This window comes from Corylus avellana, chromosome 3, assembly GCF_965113065.1.
Source record: "Corylus avellana chromosome 3, dhCorAvel1.hap1.2, whole genome shotgun sequence".
In the NCBI taxonomy this organism is placed as follows: domain Eukaryota; kingdom Viridiplantae; phylum Streptophyta; class Magnoliopsida; order Fagales; family Betulaceae; genus Corylus; species Corylus avellana.
This window is the reverse complement of record NC_142492.1, coordinates 27,325,986-27,352,919: the sequence shown is the minus strand read 5'-3', so window position 1 is coordinate 27,352,919 and position 26,934 is coordinate 27,325,986. Positions and strand designations below refer to the sequence as shown.

At 38.3% G+C, this 26,934-nt stretch overlaps 1 protein-coding gene across 1 annotated transcript; it reads right to left on the bottom strand.

The window, feature by feature from the left end:
• Positions 1–6,757: 6,757 nt before the first annotated feature.
• LOC132175877 (DNAse I-like superfamily protein) lies at positions 6,758–24,410 on the bottom strand. The gene is made up of 10 exons (XM_059587958.2): positions 24,273–24,410; positions 23,046–23,143; positions 20,136–20,176; positions 18,610–18,659; positions 16,585–16,654; positions 16,276–16,397; positions 15,469–15,602; positions 12,564–12,714; positions 12,307–12,454; positions 6,758–7,334 (listed from the first exon to the last, which is right to left on the bottom strand). The coding sequence occupies exons 1-10, from the start codon at positions 24,326–24,328 to the stop codon at positions 7,026–7,028; spliced, it is 1,179 nt and encodes a 392-aa protein (XP_059443941.2). The 5' UTR covers positions 24,329–24,410; the 3' UTR covers positions 6,758–7,025.
• Positions 24,411–26,934: the final 2,524 nt, after the last annotated feature.

Below are 26,934 nucleotides of genomic sequence, written 5' to 3'. Positions count from 1 at the left end.
ATTTTGGCTCGAATATTAAACAAAGCAAACTCGTATAAGCTCAGCTCGACTCGTATATATTTGTTAATATATACATATGTATATTAATAACAATTTTTTTTTTGATAAGTAAGTAGCTGGTTTTATTAAAAGCGTGAGGCGCCCCTAAATACACTGGAGGTATACAAGGAGGAACACCTAACTAGAAAGGGAAAAACATACAAGGAAGTCGTCATAGTTAACCGAAATCGGGAAAACAAACGCTACAGTCCAAAGATACAGAGTATGGAAACAAAAGGATAAAAAGTCCTCGAAGGACCTCTCCACATCCTCGAAGCACCTATTATTTCTCTCTCTCCAAAGACACCAAAAAAAGCAAATAGGCATCATCTTCCAAACTGCAGCACTCCCCCCTCTTCCTGCAAACCACCAACAGGCTAGCAACTCAAAAACCCGACTAGGATAACCCAAAACGGCCAAAAAGGCACTCCACAAAGCAGACGCCACCTCACAATGGATAAGAAGATGATCAACTGTCTCCTCACTCTTCTTACACATCCAACATCTGTTTACTACAATCACATTTCTCTTTCTGAGGTTATCTAGGGTCAGAATTTTCCCCCAAGCCGCCGACCACGCAAAAAAAGCTGCCCTTGGAGGAGCCTGAGTCCGCCACACACTCTTCCAGGGGAACCTCCTCCCCCCTTCCGAGCATGCCAAGGAGAGAAAGAGAGACTTGACCTTGAACGTACCTCTTTTAGAGGGGTTCCACCATAATCTATCTTCCAACCCTCTTCTCACTCCTGTAGAATGTAACACCTAGAAAAATGAGGCAAAGGCCTCCACCTCCCAATCATGGGCCTCCCTCGAGAAGCTCACGTTCCACTGGTTGGACCCCCCTAGCATCTCCACATTATCCGCAACTGAGGCTTCCTTCGCACAAGCAATGCTATAAAGGATCGGGAAAGCTATCTTGAGAGCTGAGTCTCCACACCACCAATCATGCCAAAAGCTAATCCTGGACCCATCCCCCACTGCATATCTCGTAAAGCCTTTGAAAGTTTCCCACCCTTTTCTAATATTCTTCCATAACCCTACCCCAGAAGCTCCTCCAGGCTCAACCGAACACCACCCTCCCCATAAGCTTCCAAACTTCGCATCTATCACAACTCTCCACCAAGCTTCTCTTTCCGCCCCATAGCGCCACAACCATTTCCCCAAAAGAGCGCGATTGAAGACCAATAAGTTCCTGATCCCCAACCCTCCTTCCTTAATCGGAGTGCAAACCTGCGACCACTTCACCAAGTGGTATTTGAACTCTTCGCCTATCCCTCCCCAAAGAAAATTGCGTTGAAGCTTTTCAATACGCTTAGCAACACTCACCGGAATAGGAAAAAGAGACAAGTAATAAGTGGGCATGTTAGCAAGAGTACTCTTAATAAGGGTGACCCTACCCCCTTTCGACAAATACAACCTTTTCCAGCTGGCCAACCGATATTCAATCTTCTCAATCACTCCATCCCAAATATGCTTGGACTTATAAGAGCCTCCCAATGGGAGACCAAGGTACTTCACTGGCAAAGGAACTGCCTCACACCCTAAAATACCGGCTAGCGAAGCCACTTGCTCCACATTCCCCACCGGAATAATCATTGATTTAGCCAAATTAACCTTCAACCCGAAAGCAGCTTCAAACAACAAGAACAAACTCCGCAAGTAGCGTATCTGGGCAGGCCTAGCATTGCAGAAAATCAAGGTGTCTTCAGCAAATAAAAGATGAGAGACTGTAGTGTTGCTGATTTTGAAACCTTCTAACAACCCCCCATGAACCGCCGCTGAAATCATCCTACTCAGAACCTCCATCACAAACACAAAAAGCAAAGGAGAGAGTGGATCCCCTTGTCTCAACCCCCTGGAGCTACTAAAAAAACCTTTAGGAGACCCATTTACCATAATCGAGAACCACACCGAGGAAATGCAATGTTGAATCCAAGAACACCAAACCCCTCCAAAACCACACCTTCTTAGCAAATACATCAAGAAGCCCCAATTCACATGATCGTAGGCTTTTTCCAAATCCATTTTGCAAATGACCCCTGACTCCCCAGATCTCAATCTACTACCAAGGCATTCATTAGCAATCAAGATAGGATCTAGAATCTGTCTACCTTTGATGAAAGCATTTTGCGACTTGGAGATGATCTTGTCCAACACAACCTTCAATCTATTTGCTAAAACCTTGGCAATAATTTTGTACATACCTCCCACAAGGCTAATCGGGCAAAAATCTTTAAGATTGATGGCACCGGGAATCTTCGGAATATGCGAAATGAACGAAGCGTTGAGGCTCTTAACAAACATCCCGCCAGCATGGAAAGCACTAAAGACCCTCATAATGTCCTCCCTCACCACATCCCAACAAGCTTGGAAGAAAGCCATAGAAAACCCATCGGGGCCCGAAGCCTTGTTGCCATTCATCTTAAACACAACCTTTCTAACCTCTTCCTCGTCAAAATCTCTCTCCAACCAGCTGGCCTCTCCCTCCGAGATGGAATCCAAGGAGATACCATCTACCAAAGGCCTCCAACTATGTTGTTCAGCGAAGAGCTTTTGGTAGAAATCCACAATGTGCTCACTAATCTCATCCTGATTTGAGGAAAGATTATCCCCAATCATAAGATTTTCTATCGAATTATACCTTCTATTAGAGTTGGCTATGGAATGAAAGAATTTAGTGCACTTGTCCCCTTCCTTTAACCAAGACACCCTCGATTTCTGTCTCCAACTTATCTCCTCCATAAGAGTACACTTCTCTAATTCTTGAATAACCTCGGCCTTCCTCGCTAATTCCTCCACATTCAAAGCCCTACTTTCTTCGTGCTCATCAAACACCCGAAGATCTTCAAGAAGTGTCCTCTTATTCCTCTCAATGTTGCCAAACACCTCCTCATTCCACGTCTTCAAATTCAGCTTCAAGGCCTTGAGTTTGCTAGCAAGAACAAAGCTCGGCGTACCTTGGAACTCATAAGAGTCCCACCATTGTTTCACTAAGGCAACAAACCCTTCCTCTTTAAGCCACATATTCTCAAACCTGAAAGGCCTTTTCCCCTGGGAAATCTCCCCTAACTCAAGCATAATTGGGAAATGATCCGAGCAAAGACGTGGGAGTCTTTTCTGCCTCACCCCTGGAAACCAGGCTTCCAACTCTGGAGAAACAAGAAACCGATCAATCCTAGACCATAGCGGAGGGTCTTGAGAGACCGACCAAGTACAAACACCCCCTACAAGGGGAAGGTCCATAAGCCCTTGTTCAGAAATAAAATCTGAGAAACCCATCATAGCAGAATCCAGACGAGCTCCACCCGATCTTTCACTAGGGAAACGTGTAACATTGAAATCTCCCCCAATACACCATGGCAAATTCCACCAACTAATAACGCCAGCCAACTCATCCCAAAGGAGCCTTCTATCCCTATCAATATTCGGACCATACACCCCTGCAAACGCCCACACAGAGAGATTTGCCACGTTCCTGAAAGACAAAGCCAGGGTAAAATCCCCTATACAGACGTCAATCTTCTCCACCACCCTAGTATCCCACATGATTAAAATACCTCCCGAGGCCCCATTAGAATCCAAACAGCACCAATCCACATGATTTCGCCTCCATAAACTACGAACAATGCTTCTAGACATATCTTGAATCTTGGTTTCTTGCAGACACATAACATCTGCATTCCAATCCCTAAGTAAATTACTCACCCTCAAGCGCTTATCCCTCTTATTCAACCCTCTCACATTCCAAGAGATAATGTTTATCTTCATAACACAACTACATTCCCCCTCCCTTTCCTGCTTCCCCGAATCGAGCTCCCACTTCTGGCATCATAATTCACCGAACACTCCAAATTTCTTATCTCTCTTTTACCCTTAGTGCCGCTACTAGAAGTAGATACCATCCCATTATTTCGGCGCTCCTCTTCTAGAGAGTTTAACAATGCTAACAACTGCAGCTTATGACCGGCGAACGAAATCCCCAAGATCGGATATATCTCATTGGCACACTGGATAACCCAATCTGAAAAGCCTGCTGCATCCCCTGAATTAGGACCATAGCTGTTCAAAGGCGAAGGCCCCTCTGTTCCACACACCTCTGCCCTCCCGTCTTCCTTACTCCTATCATTAACAATGACTTCACCCCCACAACTCTTAGCTACCACCTCCTGCCCAGCCTCTCTAGACTCAACCAAGCCTGAACACAGGACTCCAATAATTGAAGGATCAACATCCCAAATATGCAGCCCACCAGAAATCCTAAGTTCCTGCTCTTGACCCATTCCCCCACTATCCTGACCGACCACCTGGAGCACCTCACCGCCACACCAAGGAACCACCTCACTGCCCTCACCTACTGTACCATTCATCACCGGCAACTTCTAGTGCGAAACAGTCTCCCCCCCGCCCAAAACCACCATCCCCGGTACTCCAACAGCTCCAGATGTCTCCCCAGACTCGGCCCACTCAACTACCTCGCCGGCAGCGACCAAACATGGCCCCTCCGGCCTTGTCTGGCTCGACCGAGACTCCCCTTTGTCCGAAATCACGACCACCGGAGCACTGAAGCACTCGCCGGCCATCTCTGACTCGCCGGCGACAACCTTTGACAGCCTCTCCGGCTTTGTCTGGCACAGAAGCACTCTCGCCGGCGTGCAGCAGCTACTTCCGGCCAGACTCGCCGCTTCTCTACCACCCGGAATCTCACCGGGACTATCACCAGGACTGTCCACTGTAGCCGGCGGTCTCTCCTCTGACTGCGTCCCTCCTACCGCCGACAACGACGCACCTGGGTCACCTGACTTCTCTGGATTGTTATTAATTTTATAACATATTAATAACAATATGTTATAAAATATATTATGTATTATATCATTTATAATTGCTTCATTCAGTGTATTTACATTGATAAAGAGGAATAATGTCCTACCATATATAATTGTTCATATGATTTTTAATATTAAATGTGATTATTTATTTATTTATTATTATTATTTTTTTTTCTAATAGTTGCTCATGTGATTTTTTTGCTCCACTAATGAGCTATTTTCTAATTTATGGAAGAGTGTCCCACACTGAATGAGTATCTCAATGCCAAAAGGATCCAACCTCCTCCCACGCGTTCATCTCCATGCCAAGAATGCAAGTCCAACCTCCTACATGGTCAAAGTCCCACTTTCCCTTGTGTTTGTCCAGCCTTTTCAAAAAACAAAATGCAGACTTTTGTCCCACATCGCTAAAACTGAGCTCACTCCCACCTTTACCTATTTATAAAAATGAAGCACATAGAGCAATTGAGTGACGAGCTTAGCGTGCCCTTATTGCAGTAGCAGGTTAGATGCAAGCCAATAACAGGCTAACTGCGTACATATGCACAAGTTGGCTTTTTGAGCCTTTTCGGTGAAAAAGAAATTGTAAGAATAATTATTTAATATTTGAGTTGACTGTCAAGTTGACTCGATTCAGTTCGTTTAATATGCAATCCGAGCTCGATCACACTTTTTGAACTCGAATAAAATTTAAACAAGTTAAGCTCGGACAGGCAAAGCTTGCCTGAGCTTGGCTCATTTACACCAGTGATGCCCAAGTCAATTTTTCTAAGCTCTAGGAAGAGAATATGGAGATAGAGTAAGAGAGCTCATTCCCTGAAAATGAGCCTTTTTGTGTAGAGAATATGTACAGGTCCTCTTGGGCCCCTTCTCGGGCCTTTGTAATAACGGGCGTTTCTATTGGGCCTTAGTAGCAATAGGCCTTGTATTCGATTGGGTCTCGGGTCTTATTGATTATGTTTGAGTAGGTTTTTAAATAGATTAATGACCAAACTCTAACCATAATCAAATTGACTTTGGGCAAACCCCATTTATTGAATCACAAACACAACACCCTTCACTCTTGAAATTAAAGAAAAAATTAAATTAAATACTAATAGAACAAAAATTAACTACATGACCCATGTCTGCATTCCACAGCAGCTAGAACTCCAAATGAAAATAATTGACAAACTGAATTTTACTTCTTGGATACCCAAAACAGAAGATGGGCCCAGGTTATATACAACCCAAAACACTAGCCGAATTACCAACCATTCGGTTATAAAACCCAGCCCACTCTTACTAAAATAACCCAAATAAGGCCCGAAGGGTCTAAAAACCTATTAGATAGATTACATCTTTGCCCATGCCCCCAGTATACATAGGTAGCTTCTGGTTCGAACGAAGGTTTCCAACAGCTAGAAACGGCTAAAAACGATCATATTTTAGTTTTCAATTATTAGTAATCTTTTATTTTAGTTTTCAATCATAGAAGTTGTATGTGTCACAACCCAAGACAATGAATAATGTTATAAGTAAGACTTTTATTTCCTTTTTATTCCTCAAATATGAAATGACTTTTAAAATCATTATTAGATTTGCGATAAATTACTATTAAATTTTGATTCAATAGTGATTTTAGGAGTCACGTCACATTTAAAAATAAAATGAGAATAAAAGTCCTACTTATAAAATTACTCCGAGAGTCCGAGACAATAGGTGGCTAGGTCCGTGTATTTGTGTAATGATTTTCATTAGGGTTTTTAAGAGTTGTACTGAAGTACTTTTGTGAGAGCTTTTCAAGTGTGGTGTGTGCTAGAATTTGTGGTGAGAACATTTCAGTTTTTCCTGTGTGCATCAATGTGTATTGTATTGTATTAGGGTGTTGGTGATTCAATAAAAGTTGTCTTTATTTTTAGTTCTCCATCTCTTTCTTAATCAACAATTACTCCATGCTTCCCTGTAAATTTACATGGAAAAACACACTAGCATTTGCTTATTGCAGTCTAGAAGGCCAATAGCAAAGAAATTATCAAGGCTCATAATGAACAAAAAAAAAAAAAAGGTCATATAAAACATGTCAACCCACTAATATAATTTTCAAGGAGTCTCAGTTGTACCCTAACTTTCTTTGAGACAGAGAGATGGGGAATGCAAATACCACATGCACCATGAGATAATCTATTCCCTGGTAATTTCAAATCCAACACCAATTGGTAGATGATCACTTGGGTGGCTATTGTTCGGTAATCCACCAACAACGTCGGGTGAGTCGGGTTCCGGAAGCTCCAAAAAACTAACTGGTTTTATGTCATCCGTAGGGGAAAAGAATATATAATCAAGTGTATCTGTGAAGTCAGGGGTGCAGTTTGTAAATGGTGGTTCTCCTTTCGTAAAAGCATAGGCACTGCACAAGGGAATAGGGAGATCTTCTAAACATTCCACCACTTGTGCCAATGAAGAGTTGCCTGAAATAAGGTACTGGTAAACCTGAAACAAGAAGAAGGTTAAAGCTACTGCAAGAACTCCTGAATATAAATATTAATTTATCTATAAAAGCTTAAGAACTAAGGGAATAGAATATATATATATATTTGATCCAGGTAAACAAAGAAACTACTTGTGAACTGCCTGCAATCAAGCTCATTGAATGTTGTTGGCTGACCAAATTCAGCTTCTGTTCAAGCTTAATTGTTAAAAAGCTGAACCTGCGGAATTCTTTTTTTTTCTTCTTTTTATTGGTAATATTTGAACCTAAGTTTTATCACAAGCAAGGCCTGGGGACATAAGAAACTGAGTCTAACATGAGGGAAGTGGTGACAGTGGGAGAGGCCACTATATGGGCCTGACAAAGGAATTTTGATTTCTCACTAAAGGCCATTCGATCAGATTGAGGTGGGGAATACATCCTAGGGTACTCTAAGAACTATTTATCGGCTAATGGGATTTAATCCCAATTGACCGCACCAGGAACACTCCAACGAAATGGTGTGGCAAAAAGAAGGAATAGCTCACTTTTGAAAATAGTAAAGGCAATGATGAGTTATGTTACTCTACCTACATCCTTTTAGGATATGCCATAAAAACTGCAATTTTGGAGTTAACACGTATATATACACCCCCTTATGTTTCGACAATTTTGCAATCCTACCCTTAAAATTTTAAAAATTGCAATGTCAACTATTGTCAAGTTCCCATATTTAATAATTTTGCAATGCAACCCCTCCAATTGGATTTTCTATTAAATCCAAACGGATGATGCAAAAATATCCATGTTATATATATATATATATATATATATTGCTCAATGTCTATCCTAGTCGTGGGTCAGGCTATTCCATGCTTTTTATTAAAAAAGAAAGTTCAATTATTTAATTAGGGTAATTTTGTATTTTTATAAGTTTTACAATGGTATATGGTGGATGGTATCTCCTTTGATTCCATTTCGGAGGAGGAGGCTAGATGGTTGGAGAGAGATTTCGAAGAAGAGGAGGTAAGGAAGGTAGTGTTTAAAATGAATGGCAATAAGGCGTCGGGTCCTGATGGGTTTTCTATGGCATTCTTCCAAGTTTGTTGGGAGGTGGTGAGGGAGGATGTAATGAAGGTGTTTTATGCTTTTCATGCTGGGGAGAGGTTTGAGAGGAGCCTTAATGCCTCTTTCATTTCGCTAATTCCGAAGATTCCCGGAGCTACTAATCTCAGAGATTTTCAGCCTATTAGCCTTGTGGGAGGTATGTACAAGATCATAGCAAAGGTGTTAGCAAATCGAATGAAGGTTATGCTGGATAAGGTCATTTCTCAATCCCAGAGTGCCTTTATTAAAGGTAGGCAGATTCTCGATCCTATCTTGATTTCTAATGAATGCCTAGACAGTCGGCTGAGATCTGGGGAACCAGGGGTTATATGCAAAATGGATCTAGAAAAAGCTTATGACCATGTGAATTGGGGTTTCTTGTTATACATGCTTAGGAGGTGTGGTTTTGGTGGGATTTGGTGTTCTTGGATTGAACATTGTATTTCTTCGGTGCGGTTCTCAATCATGATCAACGGCTCGCCTAATGGTTTCTTCAGCAGCTCCAGGGGTTTGAGACAAGGGGACCCTTTATCTCCTCTGTTGTTCGTCTTTGTTATGGAAGCTCTAAGCAGAATGATTTCGGCGGCAGTGAACGGGGGTTTTATTGAGGGGTTTCAGGTCGGTCATATTACTACGTCTCATCTTTTGTTTGCGGACGATACTTTGATTTTTTGTAATGCTAGGCCTGCCCAGCTTCGGTATTTGAGGAGTGTGTTTCTGTTGTTTGAAGCTGCTTCCGGGTTAAAAGTTAATTTGGCCAAGTCGGAGATTATTCCAGTGGGGGATGTGGGCCAAGTGGACAGGTTAGCTGAGATTCTGGGGTGTGGGGTTGCTTCATTGCCTGTTAGGTACCTTGGTTTGCCGTTAGGGGCCTCTTGCAAGGCTACACATATTTGGGATGGAGTTATTGAGAAGATAGAACGTCGGTTGGCCGGGTGGAAAAGATCTTATCTGTCTAAGGGGGGGAGAATAACCCTTATCAAGAGTACTCTCGTCAACTTGCCGACGTACTATTTGTCACTCTTTCCCATTCCAGGTAGTGTTGCAATGAGGATCGAGAAGTTGCAGCGGGACTTTTTATGGGGAGGTCTAGGCGATGAGTTCAAGTTCCACCTGGTGGGGTGGGCGAAGGTTTGCACTCCGATGAAGGAGCGAGGTTTGGGTATCAGGAACCTTAGGGTCTTCAATCGCGCCCTCTTAGGGAAGTGGTTGTGGCGTTATGGGTTAGAAAGAGATTCTTGGTGGAGGGCTGTAGTGAATGCGAAATTTGGTAGTCTTTGGGGAGGGTGGTGTTCCTTGGAGCCGGGGGGTCCTCTGGGGGTGGGGTTATGGAAGAACATCAGGAAGGGGTGGGCCAATTTCCAAAGGTTTACTCGATTTCAGGTTGGGGAGGGGTCTAAGGTGCGCTTTTGGCACGATCAGTGGTGTGGTGATTTGGCTCTTAAGCATGCCTTTCCAGGTTTATTTAGCATTGCCTGCGCTAAGGATGCTTCAGTGGCGGAGCATCTGGAGGTGCTGGGAGGCACTAACCAGTGGAATCTGAGCTTTTCTAGAGAAGCGCATGATTGGGAGGTGGAGGTGTTGGCTTCTTTTTTCCAGGTGTTACATGCTGCTCAAGTGAGGCGAGGGTGTGAAGATAGGTTGTGGTGGAATTCTTCCAAAAGAGGCCGATTCAAGGTCAAGCTCCTATACGCCGCCTTGGCGAGTCCTGTTGGGGGAGGATTTCCGTGGAAGAGTGTGTGGCGTACCCAAGCTCCTCTGAGGGCGAGTTTTTTTGTGTGGTCGGCGGCTTTGGGAAAAATTTTGACCCTGGACAATCTTAGAAAGCGACGGGTGATTGTGACAAATAGGTGTTGTATGTGCAAGAAGTCCGAGGAGACGGTGGATCATCTTCTCCTTCATTGCGAGGTAGCTTATACTTTGTGGAGCACCTTTTTCGGTCGGTTTGGGTTGTCTTGGGTGATGCCGAAGAGGGTTTCGGATTTTCTCGCTTGTTGGTGGTCTTCGGGGAGGAGGGAGAGTGCCGCGGTGTGGAAAATGGTGCCTACGTGCTTTTTTTGGTGTCTATGGAGGGAAAGGAATAATAGGTGCTTTGAGGATGTGGAGGGGACTTGGGAAGACATTTTAGCCTCTTGCTTTCAAACTTTGTATCTTTGGACCGTTGCGCATGTCTCTCCTGTTTCGATTAGTTATGATGATTTTCTTCTTCGTTTTTCTCCTTCTAGTTAGGTGATCCTATTGTATACTTCCAGTGTACCTTGGGGCGCCTATACGCTTTTTAATAAAACTTCTTATTACTTATCAAAAAAAAAAAAAAAAACAATGGTATAAGGGACATTTCACCTATTAACCATTTGATTTAACCCTAAATTCTAGCAGTAAGATTAACATTACAAACTTTTACAACAGAAGAACTCGACATTGCAACTTTTTAAACTTTAAGGTATTATGTATGATTGCAAAAGTGCCGAAATAGCACAAGGGTTAGTGAAGTTTCCATATATGTTTGTGTGTGTGTGTGTGTGAAAATCTAGGGTATCACATGCAACATCTAGTTTTTGTTTTTATCTTACCTTGGTTTATTTTGAGGAGTTCAAGATTCAATCATAAAGAGATTCAAGGGGAGGCTACTAGAAATACATGTTTTTCTAAAAGGGAGAAGATTACTCCCATCAAAAGCACTCTTTCGTCTCTCTCAACTTATTTCATGTCTTTCTTCTCTATCCCTATTTCAGTTGCATATAGACTAGAAAATTTTGAACAGCACTTCTTATGGAATGGAAAGGATGATGATCTCAAATACCAACTTGTAAATTGGGTGCTTCGCTTTCCTATTCAAGCTTGGGGATTAGGAGATTGAAAGTATTTAATAGCATGCCATTAGGTGTGTGGCCCTGGCTTATGCAACAGAAAGGGATAGTTTATGGAGGATGGTGGCAGCTTTGATAATTTTTTTATTTTTTTTATAAGTAATGTTGTATATGTCAAAAAAAGTGCAATGCGCCTCTACATACACAGTGAGTATACACAGTGGAGGATGGTGGCAGCTTAGATATATAGTGAAGGTAGAGGTTGATGACAACTTTTGTTGTGAGGTGACCACATGGGTTGGGCTAATGAAAGGAGACTAGGAGTAGTGGGATTTTCTTTCTTTCATTCTCTCCTTTCAACATGTGCATGAGTTACTCTAGATGCACTTTCTTAGCCAGATGTACGTTGCAGTAAGGGGTCATGGCAGGTGTATTTACTAATTTACTCTCTATTTCTCTGGACAAAAAAGCAATAGCACCTGATTATCTGGGTTGGATAGGAGGGTTGTGGCATTGTAAGTTTGAGGTTTGTTTAATCCGTTCAAGATTGAGGTTGAGCCTCTTGTTGATCTCTCCCAAACTTTTATATAACATACAAGTCTAGAGTTTTGGGCGATGCTATGAGTTAGAAGCAGAATAAGAGATGCATGTTCAATTTTAAAAGCTTTGTCTCAAACTGTGTGGTTGACAGGGTAAGTTCTCGTGGAAAAGCATCTTGAATGATAGAACTCCCTCTAAGGTTTCATCTGTTGTGTGGATCACTTTGGATTGCATCTTCATTGATGATAATTTGGATAAACACATACAACTTTATTCTAATTTGTGCTATATGTGTAAAAAGGATGAACAACCATAGTCTTTGGTCTTTGGGGCGCATTGAGTTATGCCCAACTCTGGTTGACTTCTCGTGGTAGGAATGACGTAATGACTTGGACAAAGATGAAGCTTATAGGGAAATACCAAAAAAGTCAAATTCACAAACACACACACATAAGAAAAAGGAAAAAGGGAACAAGCAAGCCATACGCTAGATAAAGAGGAAAAAAGACAAATCAAGGGGAAAGATAATCTTGCAAACCTTATCCCCTGGGATTGAATTAAAGTCACCAGCCACTATTACTGAAGGCGAGCATTCAAGTCTGTTGGAAACCAGAGTTTTAAATTGAGCTAGGCGTGAAAGAAGATATTTAGCTTGGGCAAGCTTGACATCAGCCCATTCTGGATCCCTGCAGCAGAAACATCAAAATTACTTTGACCGATAAAATTCCTTTTTTTTTCTCCAAGGCAACTGATAAAATTCATCACATAAAATTATAGAATATTGAACCAGTTTACCAGTAAAGATGCGTGTTTGCCACAATAACAACATGATGTGGAGGATCTTTGAGTTTGAATGCAGCCATGATTCCAACACAATCACGTTTTAGTCTCACACAGGGATCATTAGGATCTCCACGATCCTCTGGGGCTTTTTTTAATGCTGAATCTGAAAGAAGATCATTGATATTAGCTGCCAGCATCGCATGTTAGGAAATAAGAATATAATCAGCAACCTTCTGAAGTTCTATGTGAAAAATGCATCCGAGAAAGAGTAAAGCTGAAATCCCTGGAAAAGGAAAATGAGGGAAAAAAAGCTGCAATAGAAATAAAGTTTCAAAGAAACATGATAAATTTTATCATGAAATTATATCAACAGATTTCATTTTGACCTAGATGGAACACTCACTAACATTATGTACTGAGTTTTTCAAGAAATTGAAAGGAAATGATAAGACCAATCCCTAGTGAAAGGAAAAAGAAGAAAACGACAGGCAGTGTTCATTTCGTTGGTTGGATGTTCATGATGGAAAGTTGAAGAAATTGATCATCCATTATTTGGTCAATGAGAGGAAAGAGAAGGAAGTACATTTTAATTTTTACCATTATGCCCCTTCAAAAAGAAATTATGTTGACAATGATATTTTCGTGCATGAAGAAATTTCATAAAATATTATCCTTTCCCCAAAATCTGTCCATCTTAGAGCAGAAAGCAAAGCCCTAAAATGGGTTTGGGAGAGAGAGAGAGAGAGAGGGGCGGGGGGGGGGTGGAGTGTGGGGGTGGTGTTCAACTTAACTTGTATCTGGTATTCAATCTCATTAGATCAAAGCACCAATATGCCAGCAAGGAAGAAAGTACGCTGAGCAATAATATATCCCTTTCTGTTTGACTAAAACATCATCTATACAAAGTAGTAAAATATCGACTAATCTTATCATGATAGATTGCTTTCATAGCTCTTTGTCTTTCAAGTTAAAAGTTTCCTAAATTATACTTCAAATCACCTTTTCTTTTTATTTTACTCCATTAGATAACAAATCCACATACTTGACAATTCCTAAATCAGGCCTGGTGAAGCCATTCAATCTCTTTCTTCACTTGCAATGCCACCTCTGGAAGGTGTAATCTAGTCAAAGGTTGTTCATGCCAGTGAAAAGCCAACTACCTAAGCAAGCCACGCATCACATAGGAATCCCACATAAAACAATATGAAACTCACCAAGAAAGCCAATGATATCCACCAGAGGTGCTGGCTCTAACAAGCCCCAGCATATGTAACCTACCAGTCATTCTTTGCTTTCCAATTAACCTATTGCACCTCAGCTTTGTATCATCCAACTTCGCCGGTGCCAGAGCCAGCCAGCTCTTTCATCCCAATACCATCCTGGCAACAGCAGCATAAACCATCATACACCAAGCCCAATAGGCCAAATATTCCCACATAACCTTTTCTCTACTTCATGGCCATGAGCATCTAGATGATAGCATAAAGGGTCACTATTCATTCCCTCTCAATATTCTCCCTTCTATAAAGAGGTTGTTCCACAAACTCAGTTGTTACCCTTGGTGAGTCAACCATACATCGAGCTGGAAGTTCTTTACACTACCATTCCAGAACCTCTTTGGTGAGCATCAGTTCGTCGGAGGCCATGATTCCACTGTATAGCACCCCCGAAATAGGAACAGTTGCTGCAGGGGAGATATCTTAGCTTGATGTAAGATGAAAGGTTTCTTGACTTTTAAATTCTTCACTTCTCTGTCACTATCTTCCATCTCCTTCTGTACACTAGCTGTATGCAAAAGGCTCACATAAAAATTACAATACAGATCTAAATATTCCACAAAAGAATAAATAGAGGTGCTGCCATAGGAAGCATCCCCCCAGTGGAATGATCTGAAGAATAAAGACTCGAGTATGATGATGGAAAGCTCTACATCATTTAAGGTCCAGTGCCCCTTTCTCTTAAAGTAGTCCACATAAGATAAAAGACTACTCATTCCAGATCAAGCTACTCTTGTGCTGCCCAAACGTACATTTCCAGCAAAAGCACAAGTGGCAACCAACTCCCCACTTGATTACCCATGCAACGTTAATTCACTAATGTAATTTTTTTTTTTTTTTGGATGAATTCACTAATGTAATTTTCGTTTTAAATGAGATCATCCAACATTAAGATTCTAGACTAAGCATTTGTCCAAAAAAAAAAAAAAACCCTCCATGGGACTCTACTGTGCCATATACAAGATGGAAACTCTACATGACCAGATCCTCTCCCTCATTTATTTTTGTAAGTAATTGACAAATATCATTAAAAGCGTAAATGCACCCCTAGGTACACCGGACATTTGACTTCCCATTTTGATTAGGCTTGCAAAACAGCCAATCAGCCTCTTCACCCTTTGGGATATTAAAGTACAACGGGCCCCAAGGAGGGTACTGATTCTAATCCCCAGTCTTGGAATGCACAAACAAACCTAGGATTCTAAGATTGTTTCCCTCCATCTTTCAGTGACTCCAAATAGGAGCATCCTTATTCTGTGATATTTACAATAAATCAGAAACAATATCTTCTCACACAACTTCTGCAAACCACACATGATTTCAAGATTTGTTTGGCATTTGAGCTCATTTCCCTAGAGCTTCTTGTAGCTTCCTGTTAAGTTTGCATATAGTTTATGTATGGTTTGAACTAAAGCGTTGAAAGTACCACACGTTTTCTTTCGTATACAAGCCTTTTAAAATTTATATATAGTTTGAACTAAAGAAAATAGTATAATGCCTATTATTGCTCTATGATATTGATCATTGAACTTTTTTTAGGAAAAAAAAAAAACCATCAAAAAACAGAAACAGTTCTTACAATACCACAAAATAGTAACAAAAAGAAAAGAAACATATGTAACAGGACGAAAACAAATTACCATTTTTTGGTTCAGCTCCTTTGTTTCCATTGGTATGCACACTGTCATGTTTGTCATCAACTAAAAGTTGTCCATCTTGAATTGAATTTACAAGATCATTATATTCTATTTTCTCCTCTAAAACCAACTCTGCACTGAATCAACAGCACAAATATAGTTTAAGAAGATTTACAATTACGATAAATTGATACTAGTATTATGAGGAGATGATAAGTCATAAATGTTTGGTACGTCAAAGCAAAGTTGTGGTATCATATCATTGTTGGATTGAGGTCCCAGGTCATTTGGCCAAGAAAATGTTGAACTTGCTAGCAGAAATCACCTTTGTTATGTGCAGGGTTTTCCAAGACAGTGTATATAATTTCAAATGAGTTCAAAGTATCAAACAAATTTAAGAATCTTCTTTAACTCCCAGATGACGGTTGAAGCTTCTTTGTTCAAAGAGTAGATCCCTTGTCACTAATATCAAGTGACGGACATAAGGCATTGGGTAATTTTTAGGAAGCTTCCTAATCAATTTATTATTATTGATTCAGGTTGAAGGCAGCAAAAGGACAAAAGAAAGCGAAAAAAAGAGACTGCATAAAAGACATGATAAATGTGATAAATGGTCAGGGAAGAAATGTAGCAAATCATTTGCAGGGGTTACAGCATCCTTCAGTTCGTTAAAGTCAATTATAATACCAGTGGATCATTCTTGTTAAAAAAATTCATATATATGACTCTTTGAAGCATGAGTTTGGTGCATAAATCCAAAATCACTGCTGCTCATCCATTTTAAATCAGGAAAGAGGAAGTTTAATATACCTGTCTTGCTTATAAAAAATTCCACATCCATCACGCTTCTGCCCATTTCTCTGGACATAAATACTAGAATATCCATGACTCTCCATATTTCCTTTGTAAAAGCTATCATACTCATCAACTTCCTGATAAGATTGATTGTATATAAATCAAAACAATTAGATATATGTATTTATATGATCACTGATGATAAATATTAAGGAAACTCAACTTACAAGCTAGCAAGTATCAACCAAAACTTGTAGATTTTTCTCATTATATGTGAAGACATCAAACACTCGGAGAAAAGGGAAACAACAACTAATACAAAACCTGTAGACAAAGAAAATCAGCCCCAAGGTTCTTGAGAATAGATAAAATTGCCTGCGAACGAGCTTTCCACCTGTAATGAGCACAGAATACATATATAAACTTATTTATTTACTACCATGTCAAAAATTCTACAGCAGCTGAAAAATCAACATCTACAAGAAAGCGAAAAAAAGTAGGCTTCTAATTATTGAACTTTCAAACATTCCATGCCTCTTCTTGTGATATTGGCCACCAGCTGACCTTCCCATCATTGAAATGTCAAAATGGAAAGGTAACATTAAAATGGTATACTTAAAAGTAAGATGCAAATCCATGAACTGTCTGAGAATAATCACATCTGCTTCTTAACACAACAAACCAACAACTTAATGACATCTAAAACAATTAAAAGTAGAAAAATCCCTTAAACATTTGCGTTTTCAAAAACTTATCACATCAGAAACAAAAGAGTAGAACACTGTACTTCATGTTAGACTTATAGAGTACTGTTAAGAATCAAATAAAGAAAAGAAAGCTAAAAAGGAAATAAGACAGTTGTGTTTTATACCATGAGCAGAACCATAAGATGAAAACGTACCACTAAAATAATCATTATGTACAACTTCTAAAGGCTTCAAAAGGCTTCTGAAGTAGAGACAGACAGGTGTAGAAAAAGTTCCAAAATATAGTAAAAAAACCACTAAAGAACAGAAGAAAAGAGAAGGAGAAAGTAGGCCAAAGTAAAATGATGGTGACTAGAAATATGATCAGACTTCATGACAAAGAGCATGTTTAATTTGGCTAGGTTGCACACGAGTTGCTAAGAAATCAGAAAAACATAGCCTGAGACAACATGGAGATTAAAAGGACATAAAATTGAAAGGTATTTTGGGACATATTCTAGGAGGCAATTTATTTTTCAGAGGACGGGAAGAGTAAAGAGAATAGAGTTTTAAGGAGGAAGAATGATAATCACAACGTTGCAGAGGTCTTCCTCGACAGAGTAATAAACGCCTAACTTATCAATGTAAGGTTTGTCATTCTAGATCTCAGCCATCATTGCAGGCAGAAAAATTTTTAATTCCTTCAACGACAAAGGTTTTAGTTAAAACAACTGCTAGTTGATATCGTACCAGTTTTAGAAAAATTGAGCTTCAGTAAGTACCATTTCTATTAGCTTAGGAAAAAAATAAGAAACAAAAAGCGAAATGTAGATCTTTCGTTAAAATTTAATGGTAGGCTAGAAATTCTCAATTTAAACATTAGCAGTTATATCTGATATGATTTTATTGTAGTTTTTTTTTTTTTTTAGTTTTATGGGAATAATTTACATAAGTCAAGGCTATAGCCATCTTGATTTAGAATGTATATAATCTCTCTTGTATATGGTGGCACAATATGACAATAACAATAAAAAGAGTGGTCTTTAAACAATAAATTTGAATTTCTCCTATAGTCTGGCTGGGAATCATGCACTCTAACCCTCAACTTAGCACAGCCTACAGAATCTAAATGCGAAAGACTTTCCACAACACATGGATATTGCGAGAAACACACTTCTTAAAAATTGGGAATGTTGGCAGAAAACAAAGTGAATATTCTCTGGGTTGTATTAAATGATTGACCATAAAAGGCAGTCAGATTCAAATCAATCTGTACTTTACCAAATTGTATGAAAATACTCAACATTTATGCAATGGGAACAAGGTGAGGCAATTTAAGGGGCAAAATAACATGCCAGTAGCCATATCTAAAGTACAGACTTACCACATTCCCATGTGCAACAAATGCATTTTTGTTATGTATGTTCATATATAAACAAACACAGCTCTTCGTATTTTACAAATGCATATATGCCACTGATCATTTTCTTCCACTTTCATTGTCAGCTATGCATACGATGACATTCAAAGGCAATGACAATTATAATTTATACCATACCTGATTGGATGCAACCACAAAGAATTGAAATTATGAACAAGAATAAAAGAAAACATTGACCCAACTTATGTAGGAAAGAAGAAAGATTGAACTTACAGAATTTACCTGAGACAGGGAGATGGAGAGTGTGGAAACAGAGAACTCTTCACATAAGCCTACAATAAATAGGGAGAAAATATAAATCTAGTGCTCCTAGAGTACTAAGAGTGATATTGTACGGCGTGGTACCAATCAGTGCTAACAATGAAGATTCTCGTTAAAAAAATCAGCACACTGGAGAATAGTTTACATTTGAAGTTACTCTACATCAGAACCTCTACTGTAACATAACCCCTACAAACTTTCTAGCACAGGATTCATTAGGGTCACATATCACCTTCTTACTTTTCCAGTAAGTTGTTGATGTGCTACATTTATTTTAATATTATTATTGCATTGGAGGCATATATGTATTTTTGTATGATTAAACACTAACAAAAATAAAACGTTAGCTGAATAGGAACCCTTATTCTGGGTCCTCTCCTTTGGACAGCCTCTCTCTCTTCCTCTCTTCTTCATCTCTTCTTTGTTTTTTTCTTTTTTTTACCTATATTCTTCAAGTTGGTATCAGAGAAAGGTCCTAAGTGAGTTCAAACCTTAACTCCACAATTTGTCCCTCATTTCAATTAAAATAATCCATGTGTTGGGTTTTACTTATTGAGGGGAGTTTAAACCCACACATGATGGGGGATAAATTGAATAATAAATTAAATAATTGAACTCATTAATTCTTATCCGTTTAAGGTTTTGGGACAATAGGTATTTTTTTTTAATGATGAGGAACCCCTCGTGTACCCACCCCTGTCAGGTAAACTTTGGACCCGTGTAAAGTGACTCCTCCACACGGATCGAGTAATTCTTCGGCTTCGCCGGTGGGCTGGCCCCAAAGAAATGTTTGCACCCAAAGGGATTCCAACCTTAGACCTGATGGAATACCACCAAGACCAATGCCCATACCACTTGAGCCAACCACTTGAGGCAATTTAAAATGGATGGAAAAGTGATCTCATGTTCTTCCTAAAAAGCCCATTTTTTTCTTACAAACCAAAATTTAAAAATAAATCAAATAACAAAAAGAAAAAAAACTAAGGGCCACCCCCACAATTTGTAGGGGTGGTTCGGCCACCCCAAAAGCAAAACTTGTGGAGGTAGTTAGACCACTCCCCAAAAGCAAAAATGAAGGTGGCCGAATCACCCCCACAGACTATGGGGATGGTTCGGCCAAGGGTATTTTGGGAAGAATTTTGTCAAAGCAGTCATGTGCAACACAAGTAACCACTTTTCCATCCATTTTAACATTTGACGCTAACAGATGGACTTTTTGTCAAACGATGGTAGTTTGACGTATCTAAGTGTTTGGAGGCGCAAATAAAAAAAAAAAAAAAAAGGTGGCATTTCGGGGGGCTTAAGTATATTTTCCCTGAATTAATATGGTATTATACTGTTAAATACATCCACAAGGAGTCTATTTATATATTGACAAGATTCTATATACTAATGATGACCTAATTGAGACCATGAGTAAACCTTGCGAATGCAATGAAAGAAGAAAGATAGTATAAGAAAGTGCATTGGATAATTGGTTTTCATACCTGAGCCAAAATATTATATGAGACCAAACGGAATCTTATGCCTGTAATATAACATTCGGGACGTCATGCTACAATTGTGAATAAAATCTTTTTTTATAAGTAATTGAGATATTATTAAAAGCCTAAGGTACCCCTATGGACACAAGAAATATACAAAAGAAGCCACCTAGCTGGAAGAGGCAAAAAGAACAAGAAAATCAAAATAGCTAATCAATAAAAGAGAAACAAAAGCAGTTGACCAAAGATACAATGTGTTGCAAATAAAGACTTAATCTCTTCTAAAGTCCTCTCGCGGCCTTCAAAATTTCTATCATTACTTTCCCTCCAAAGACACCACAAAAGGCACAAAAGCATCACGTTTCACACAACAGCACTTCGAGTGCTACCAGCAGTCCACCAACAAGCATACAAATCAACTACTCGTCTAGGCATAACCCCACCCCTAAAAATATAAAACAAAAAGTAGAGGATATATTACACTTTAATTTCCCAAGCTATCACCCCATTCTCAAATATGCCACCAAACTTTAACAGTTTAACTCAATAGAACTCAGATCCTTATTAGAAATTTCAGCTCTAAGTTACACCCTCCATCTGAAATAGTCTATTAAAATAGAGGAAAATGCATGTAAAAAGATAAAAACACCCTTAATGTTAAAGGGTGCATTTGATTGAAATTGGCATAACTGATACAAAAAGGTAAATTTTGAATCTATATGAGAAAAAAGATTTAAAAAAATCCACCACTCTCTCTCTCTCTCTCTCTCTCTCTCCATAGCACCCTCAATTCAAGGGCAGGAGACAAAGTGGAATAAGATGTTTTCAAGGCAGGAGTGTTGGAGGACATGGAGAGTGGCAATCGTTGAGCCATAGAGGTAGGCGGTGTTTACCACATCAACCACTAATCCTAGCCCCTCGCTGAACCTCACTACACTTCAACCCAACCACTCCCCACAAACCCAATGACTATACCGAAGTTCATGATTTTCAATCTTAATTTTGTTAAATTAAAAATTCACCCTATGAGATGGTTATGACTCAGATCTAGAAGGGACAACTGAACTAACTTGCCCATTTGAGTTGGAAATCCACTGCTGAACTCTTTGAGTTGGAAATCCACTATTGAACTCTTTGTGGCTCAAATTCATGTAGGGCAGTTATGTGAAGTTCCCTATACATCCTGAAATTGACTTGCTCAATTTGTTAATGGACAGGGCAAGATACTCAAGGTTCATCAAGGACCCATGCTCTGAAGGTATACCACCTAGAAGTTGATTGTTTACCGAACGTAAGCTTCACCAAAGAAATCAGCCTTCCAAATTCCTTGGGGATCTCCCCAACTAAGTGATTTGAAGAAAGATCAAGAACATGTAATTGAGTTGAGTTTCCAATCTTAGGTGGGATGCTACCAATAATATTATTCCCCCCCAGATGTCTAGACTTGTTAGTCGTGAACTCCTTCCCTAGTTACATAAGAGTTCACCATAAAAGCAATTCTTTATGATGTTTATGCAATCCAAGTCCGGATTTTATATATATATATATATAAAAGTAATCGAAATATCATTAAAAGTGCAAAGCGCTACTTAAGTACACAGAAGGTATACAAGAGAAACGTTTATCTAGAAGGAGAAAAAAGAACAAGAAAATCGTTAAAACTAATCACCAAAAGGGGCTAAATACGCAGCTGTCCAAGTATAAAGAGTATAAAAAATTAAAAGTTCAAAAAAAAAAAAAAAAAAAAAAAAAACTTAAGCTCCTCCAACGTCCTTTCTCAGTCCTCAAAATTTCAATCGTTTCTTTCCCTCCAAGTCTGGATATTTCCCAAACACTTTGAATATATTCAGTCAATTAGTTATCGTCCAGATGAATTCGAAATACACTTTTGCAGTTTCTCAAGCTTTGAGGAACCAGACCCATTAGGTGATCACTATTTACAGTAAGGTTTGAAGCAGTGCTGCCTTGACACATAATTGTGGAGAATAACCAGTAAATTGGTTTAAACTTCAATTGCTCGAAAACACAAGCAGCTTCGTTACACTGCCATACTTACAGAACAAGCTGATGAGCTTCGAGTGGAATAAGTGCACACTTTAGAGGCCATTCTTGATACTGAGAGGCAGGATTTGTTGGAGTTCTTTCATGGAAGTGCAAAGCTCAAGGAGCACAGCTGCAGGATGCTTCTGGACATAAGGAGTGCAGTTTCTTTGTGATTGTGTGAAAGACAGGAGGCAAAGAAAAAGGGCTTGTTATAGAGGGAAAAGTTTGGAATTTGATGCATAGTTGGATTTTGTTACTACATTGTTGCTATAAATTTGAGAATTAAGGGGCGGGCCATACATCAACCAAAGTTTATCTTCCCTCCTTGGCGAGTCCATCTGGTCAACACCTCAGGCAGCAAAGGCAAATTGACCACCATCTTTTCCGGCGAAATCCTTGGCTTAGTTTTACCATCAGGGGCATTTTTATCTTTCACATTTTTTCTGTCAGACTTAACACTGTTTTGGAAGGAGGGGGCCACTAAGAACAGAAAATTTGAATTACGGTCTTGAGTTATATTAAGTTAAAGTTTGGTGGCATATTTGAGAATTGGGTGGTAGTTTGATGGGTAAAGTGTCATCAACCCAAAAAATAAAAGTACACATTCACTTTCCTTTGTGCTTCAGATCGACAAACATAACAACCATATTAATGTCAAAAAAATAAATATTATTTAGACTCTTCAACATCAAAATGTTTTAAAGAAGATAATTGATATTTACTTAACTAAACTCTTAGATATGGACCAAGAATTTTAGGGAGCAACCACAATCAGTGACCAAAAATAAGGACAGAAAACCTGAAATGCTCCAAACATAGGATATTAAATAAATGTGAAAGTTAAATAAGGGCAGAAAAATATAGTTATACCATCAGGTCTACTTCTTGAATAAATATCACTTCCTTCCACAGAAATGAATTCCCGACATATTGGTGATGGTTTTGTGCTCATTTTGCTCAAGACTATTCTGCAACAGATTTAAACACAAATATCTCAATCTTAAAGGATATCCATGATTTCAGACCTTTAGAAGTTCAAGTATAATAGCTGGCATCATGTACCACTTATTGTGAATTAATTTAGTAAAAATAAATTGGTCAACCTTGTTTTATTTGAACAATATTTCTGCAATGGTGAAAAGAACTTAGAACCAAACAGCCAGTACTGCAAGTCTTAGTTTCCACCTCTAATCATATGCTTCCATAGAGCATAAGTGCAATATTTATAATGCATTGGTATTATTATTTCAGAACCCATTAACCATTAAGGAAGCATCATACATATCCATTGGCAGAAGCAAACAGTGAAGTCTGTAAAATAAATCATCTTTAGTTTTTAACAATAGATAATTACTGAAGCTAAACTTCATCAGTTAAACCAAAATTGAGATACCAAAATCTCCAAATTCTAGAATATACAACAATTTGAATAGAAAATAGTTCATTTTATTACATGACTCTGAAATCCACCATGCCATTTGCTTGACCAATCGATGAATCCGGAACCGTTCAAAGATACATAAAACTTAATGAATCATAAACAACAGAAAAATATCCTTCTCTACTTGAATTGAAAAACTGATAATTTTTCTCAGTTGAACTTCTTAGTTATCAGAAAAATGCTCATAAATTCAATTCAATTTCCTTTCTTTTCCTTTACAAGACTCTAACTTACAAAAAAAAAAAAAAAACACTTAATTAACGTTCATGAAAGCATTGTGGTTATGGGGAATTCATTTTTCAGTCGAACAAAGTGAAAACACCATAGTTAGATACGTTTCAATTGGCGATGCCATCAGTGAAGTTTGCACCACAAATTATACATTTTTTTCTACCAAAGATATCCGATTTTTATTGCAACTACGAAAGCAGCATTCACCGTTTTCAAAAACAATTTCCTTCCCCAATTCCCACTCAAAAATAAATCACTAAAAACTGAATCGAAACCCAACTCATTTCAGAAATCGCCTTACTTTTTTCTATTGGTTAACAATCTAAAAAAAAAGGAATTTGATGGCCAAAAAAAAAAACAGATATCTATAATAATGAGAAGAAGAATAGCAGTAACGCAGAAGTGTTTGAAGAATGGCGGCGTACCTTGTAAAGGAGGGAACAAGGGGTAGGCGGGGAAGCGCATACAAGGCCTTTACCATTGATTCAAACCACCGACTCTTAACACTCTTTTGACTCTGCTCTACAAATACGCAAGTTTTTTTATATTTCGATGAGCCAAAATGGTATCTGACCAGAATGACCCTTGCCTAGCGGTAGCGGGTTCCTTTTAGGACAAAGTTTTTATTCAAAATAATTTAGAGGAATTTCCTTTTTTAACTTAAAAATTTCCTCCAATTCTGAAGAAAATTTCTTCGACCCAATTTCGATGAAAATTTTTTACTTCTTTTTATTTTAAATGATAAGCTATGATTTTAAACATTAGACTACGATTTAATTATACTTGTTTAAAAAAATACATTTTTAAAATGCACGTTTTAAAATTTCTTGAATCTAAATAGGCCTAATTCACTGACTACCTCATCTTATGGAACAGAAATTTCTTCCAAATTAGTTTAGATGAAATTTCTTTCAACCTAGTTCAATAAGTGACAAGTTATCATCTCTCGCATTTTTAAAAAAATATTTTTAAGAGTCATTTATTGCCATTATACTAAACCTATGAACCTAAACATTAATTTTTGAGAAGATAAGTGTTAGAGAGCTAAATAAATGAACCCAGAAAATTTTTCAAACTGACATGACAAGGGTTTTTAAATTAAAAAAAATGCAATTTTCTCTCCCTTATCTGTCACTTACTGTCTGTCATGTCAGTTTAAAAAATTTTATGGATTCATTTGTTTGGCTCCCTAGCTCTGAGAAATCCAAAGATGTTGAATGACACTTGTTACTTATTGAAATAAGTTGGAGAAAATTTTCTCCAAATTGATTTAGAGGAAATTTGTGTCCCATCCTATGCTACTCACCCAGATCTTAGGCCTTGTTTGTTAAACCCCCTCACACTTCCCCACATTCCACCACACTATTCACCATTTTTTCAAAAAAAAACATTCTTACTTTTATATCAAATCATTCACTTTTTATATTATATCATTTACTTTTTATTATTTTTCAAATAAAAAAAATTACTACAAAACAGATTTTTTTACATTTTAATACCATTTTTTCATTTTTCCATATCAATCATTATTTTTTTTCTTTTTTTTTTTTATCCATAAACAGTGCGGTGTGGTGGAGTGGGGTGTTGTTTAACAAACACCCCCTTATACCTTCCACTTCCACAGCTTGTGGGTTAGTAAGTAGGTCCAAACGGCATGGCATTGAGCATGGGCTTTTAGACTGAGCGGTCCAATGGACCCAACCAAGCCTTTTCATTTCATGGCAATCCAATTTAGACGATATGGCATGGGCCGGATGAGCTGTATGCAAGCCTTTGGGTCAAATCTCGAAAAAAAAAAAAACAAAAAACAAAAAAAACTTTACAATAATCGCTTGATAAATCTCTTGTAGATGCCCTAAAATATAAAATATATATATATATATATATATATATATATATATTTTATGTGTATAGAGAGACTGTTACTCTTGACCCTAATATTCGCATATTGACCAAATAAAGTCTAATGGGTCAACTTCACTTATATTTAAGGTGAGAGTAAAATGCTTTCTCATGTGTCCACACAAATTGATTTATTCCATTGTGGACCTAAAACTAAACAAATAACTATTCTAATTCACCCAAAATGAATAATTTAGCGATGGAGCCAACTTTGAATTTGAGGGATCTAAGGTCAAACAAATTTTGGGGAGGGACCAATTGGCAAAAAAATACTTTAAATTATTATTTTTTTACGTTAAATTTTTATTTTTTCTTGTAATTTGTGGGGACCAGGGCCACTTCCGGTCTCCCATAAATCCGTCTTAGCAGAATAAATGAAGTTGACCTTAATTTTTATGGTTCAATCGAATTTGAAAAAACGCATGCGGTTTTCGCTATCTAGTTTTTTCATCTACGATTTCCAACAAATATATAATACTACGATCACGCCCAGGTAAAATAAGTACAATTATTCTCCCACCCTGGCGGCCAGCCTTTTTAAATGGATCCTTCAAAAAGTCCAACGATCACGATGAATTTGGTCTTTTATGTATATATTCTTAGCACCCGACGCAAAGGTCTTTTTCTTCCTTTCATGGCCTTGAAATTTTTTTCGTCTTTGGAGATGCAATTATTTTATTGCAATTGTCCCGGCAATGGGTCACGTTGGCTTTGATGTTAACGTTGATTTTATTCATGGATTGGTTTCGAATCGGTAGGTGGTTTTAATTATTGCTTACTAATAATTCAACAAAAGATAAGATAACCATGTATCTATGGCTCACCAATTCTCTAATTTTTTGTAAGATTTTTTTGGTTTCTTATTTGCTAAGGAAAGTACTTTCGAGGGTATAACATATCCTCTCTTTTTTTTTTTTTCTTCTTTTTTTTTTCTATTTAAAAATGTAAGCGGTAGAAATTAAATTTGATTATTTTATTTGGACGTGATCATAGTAGCATTTACATACTGGGAGGTACACAATATGCACAAGAAAAGCTTAAATGGTAAGAACCGCAAGCGCTACCTCAAGTTAAACTGAGTCATAGCTTGACACAATAGAAACATACTTGAATTGTGTTAAAAAGTATTTTTATTACATAAAAAATAAAAATTAAATTAAATTAAAAAAATTTTAAAAAAAAAAA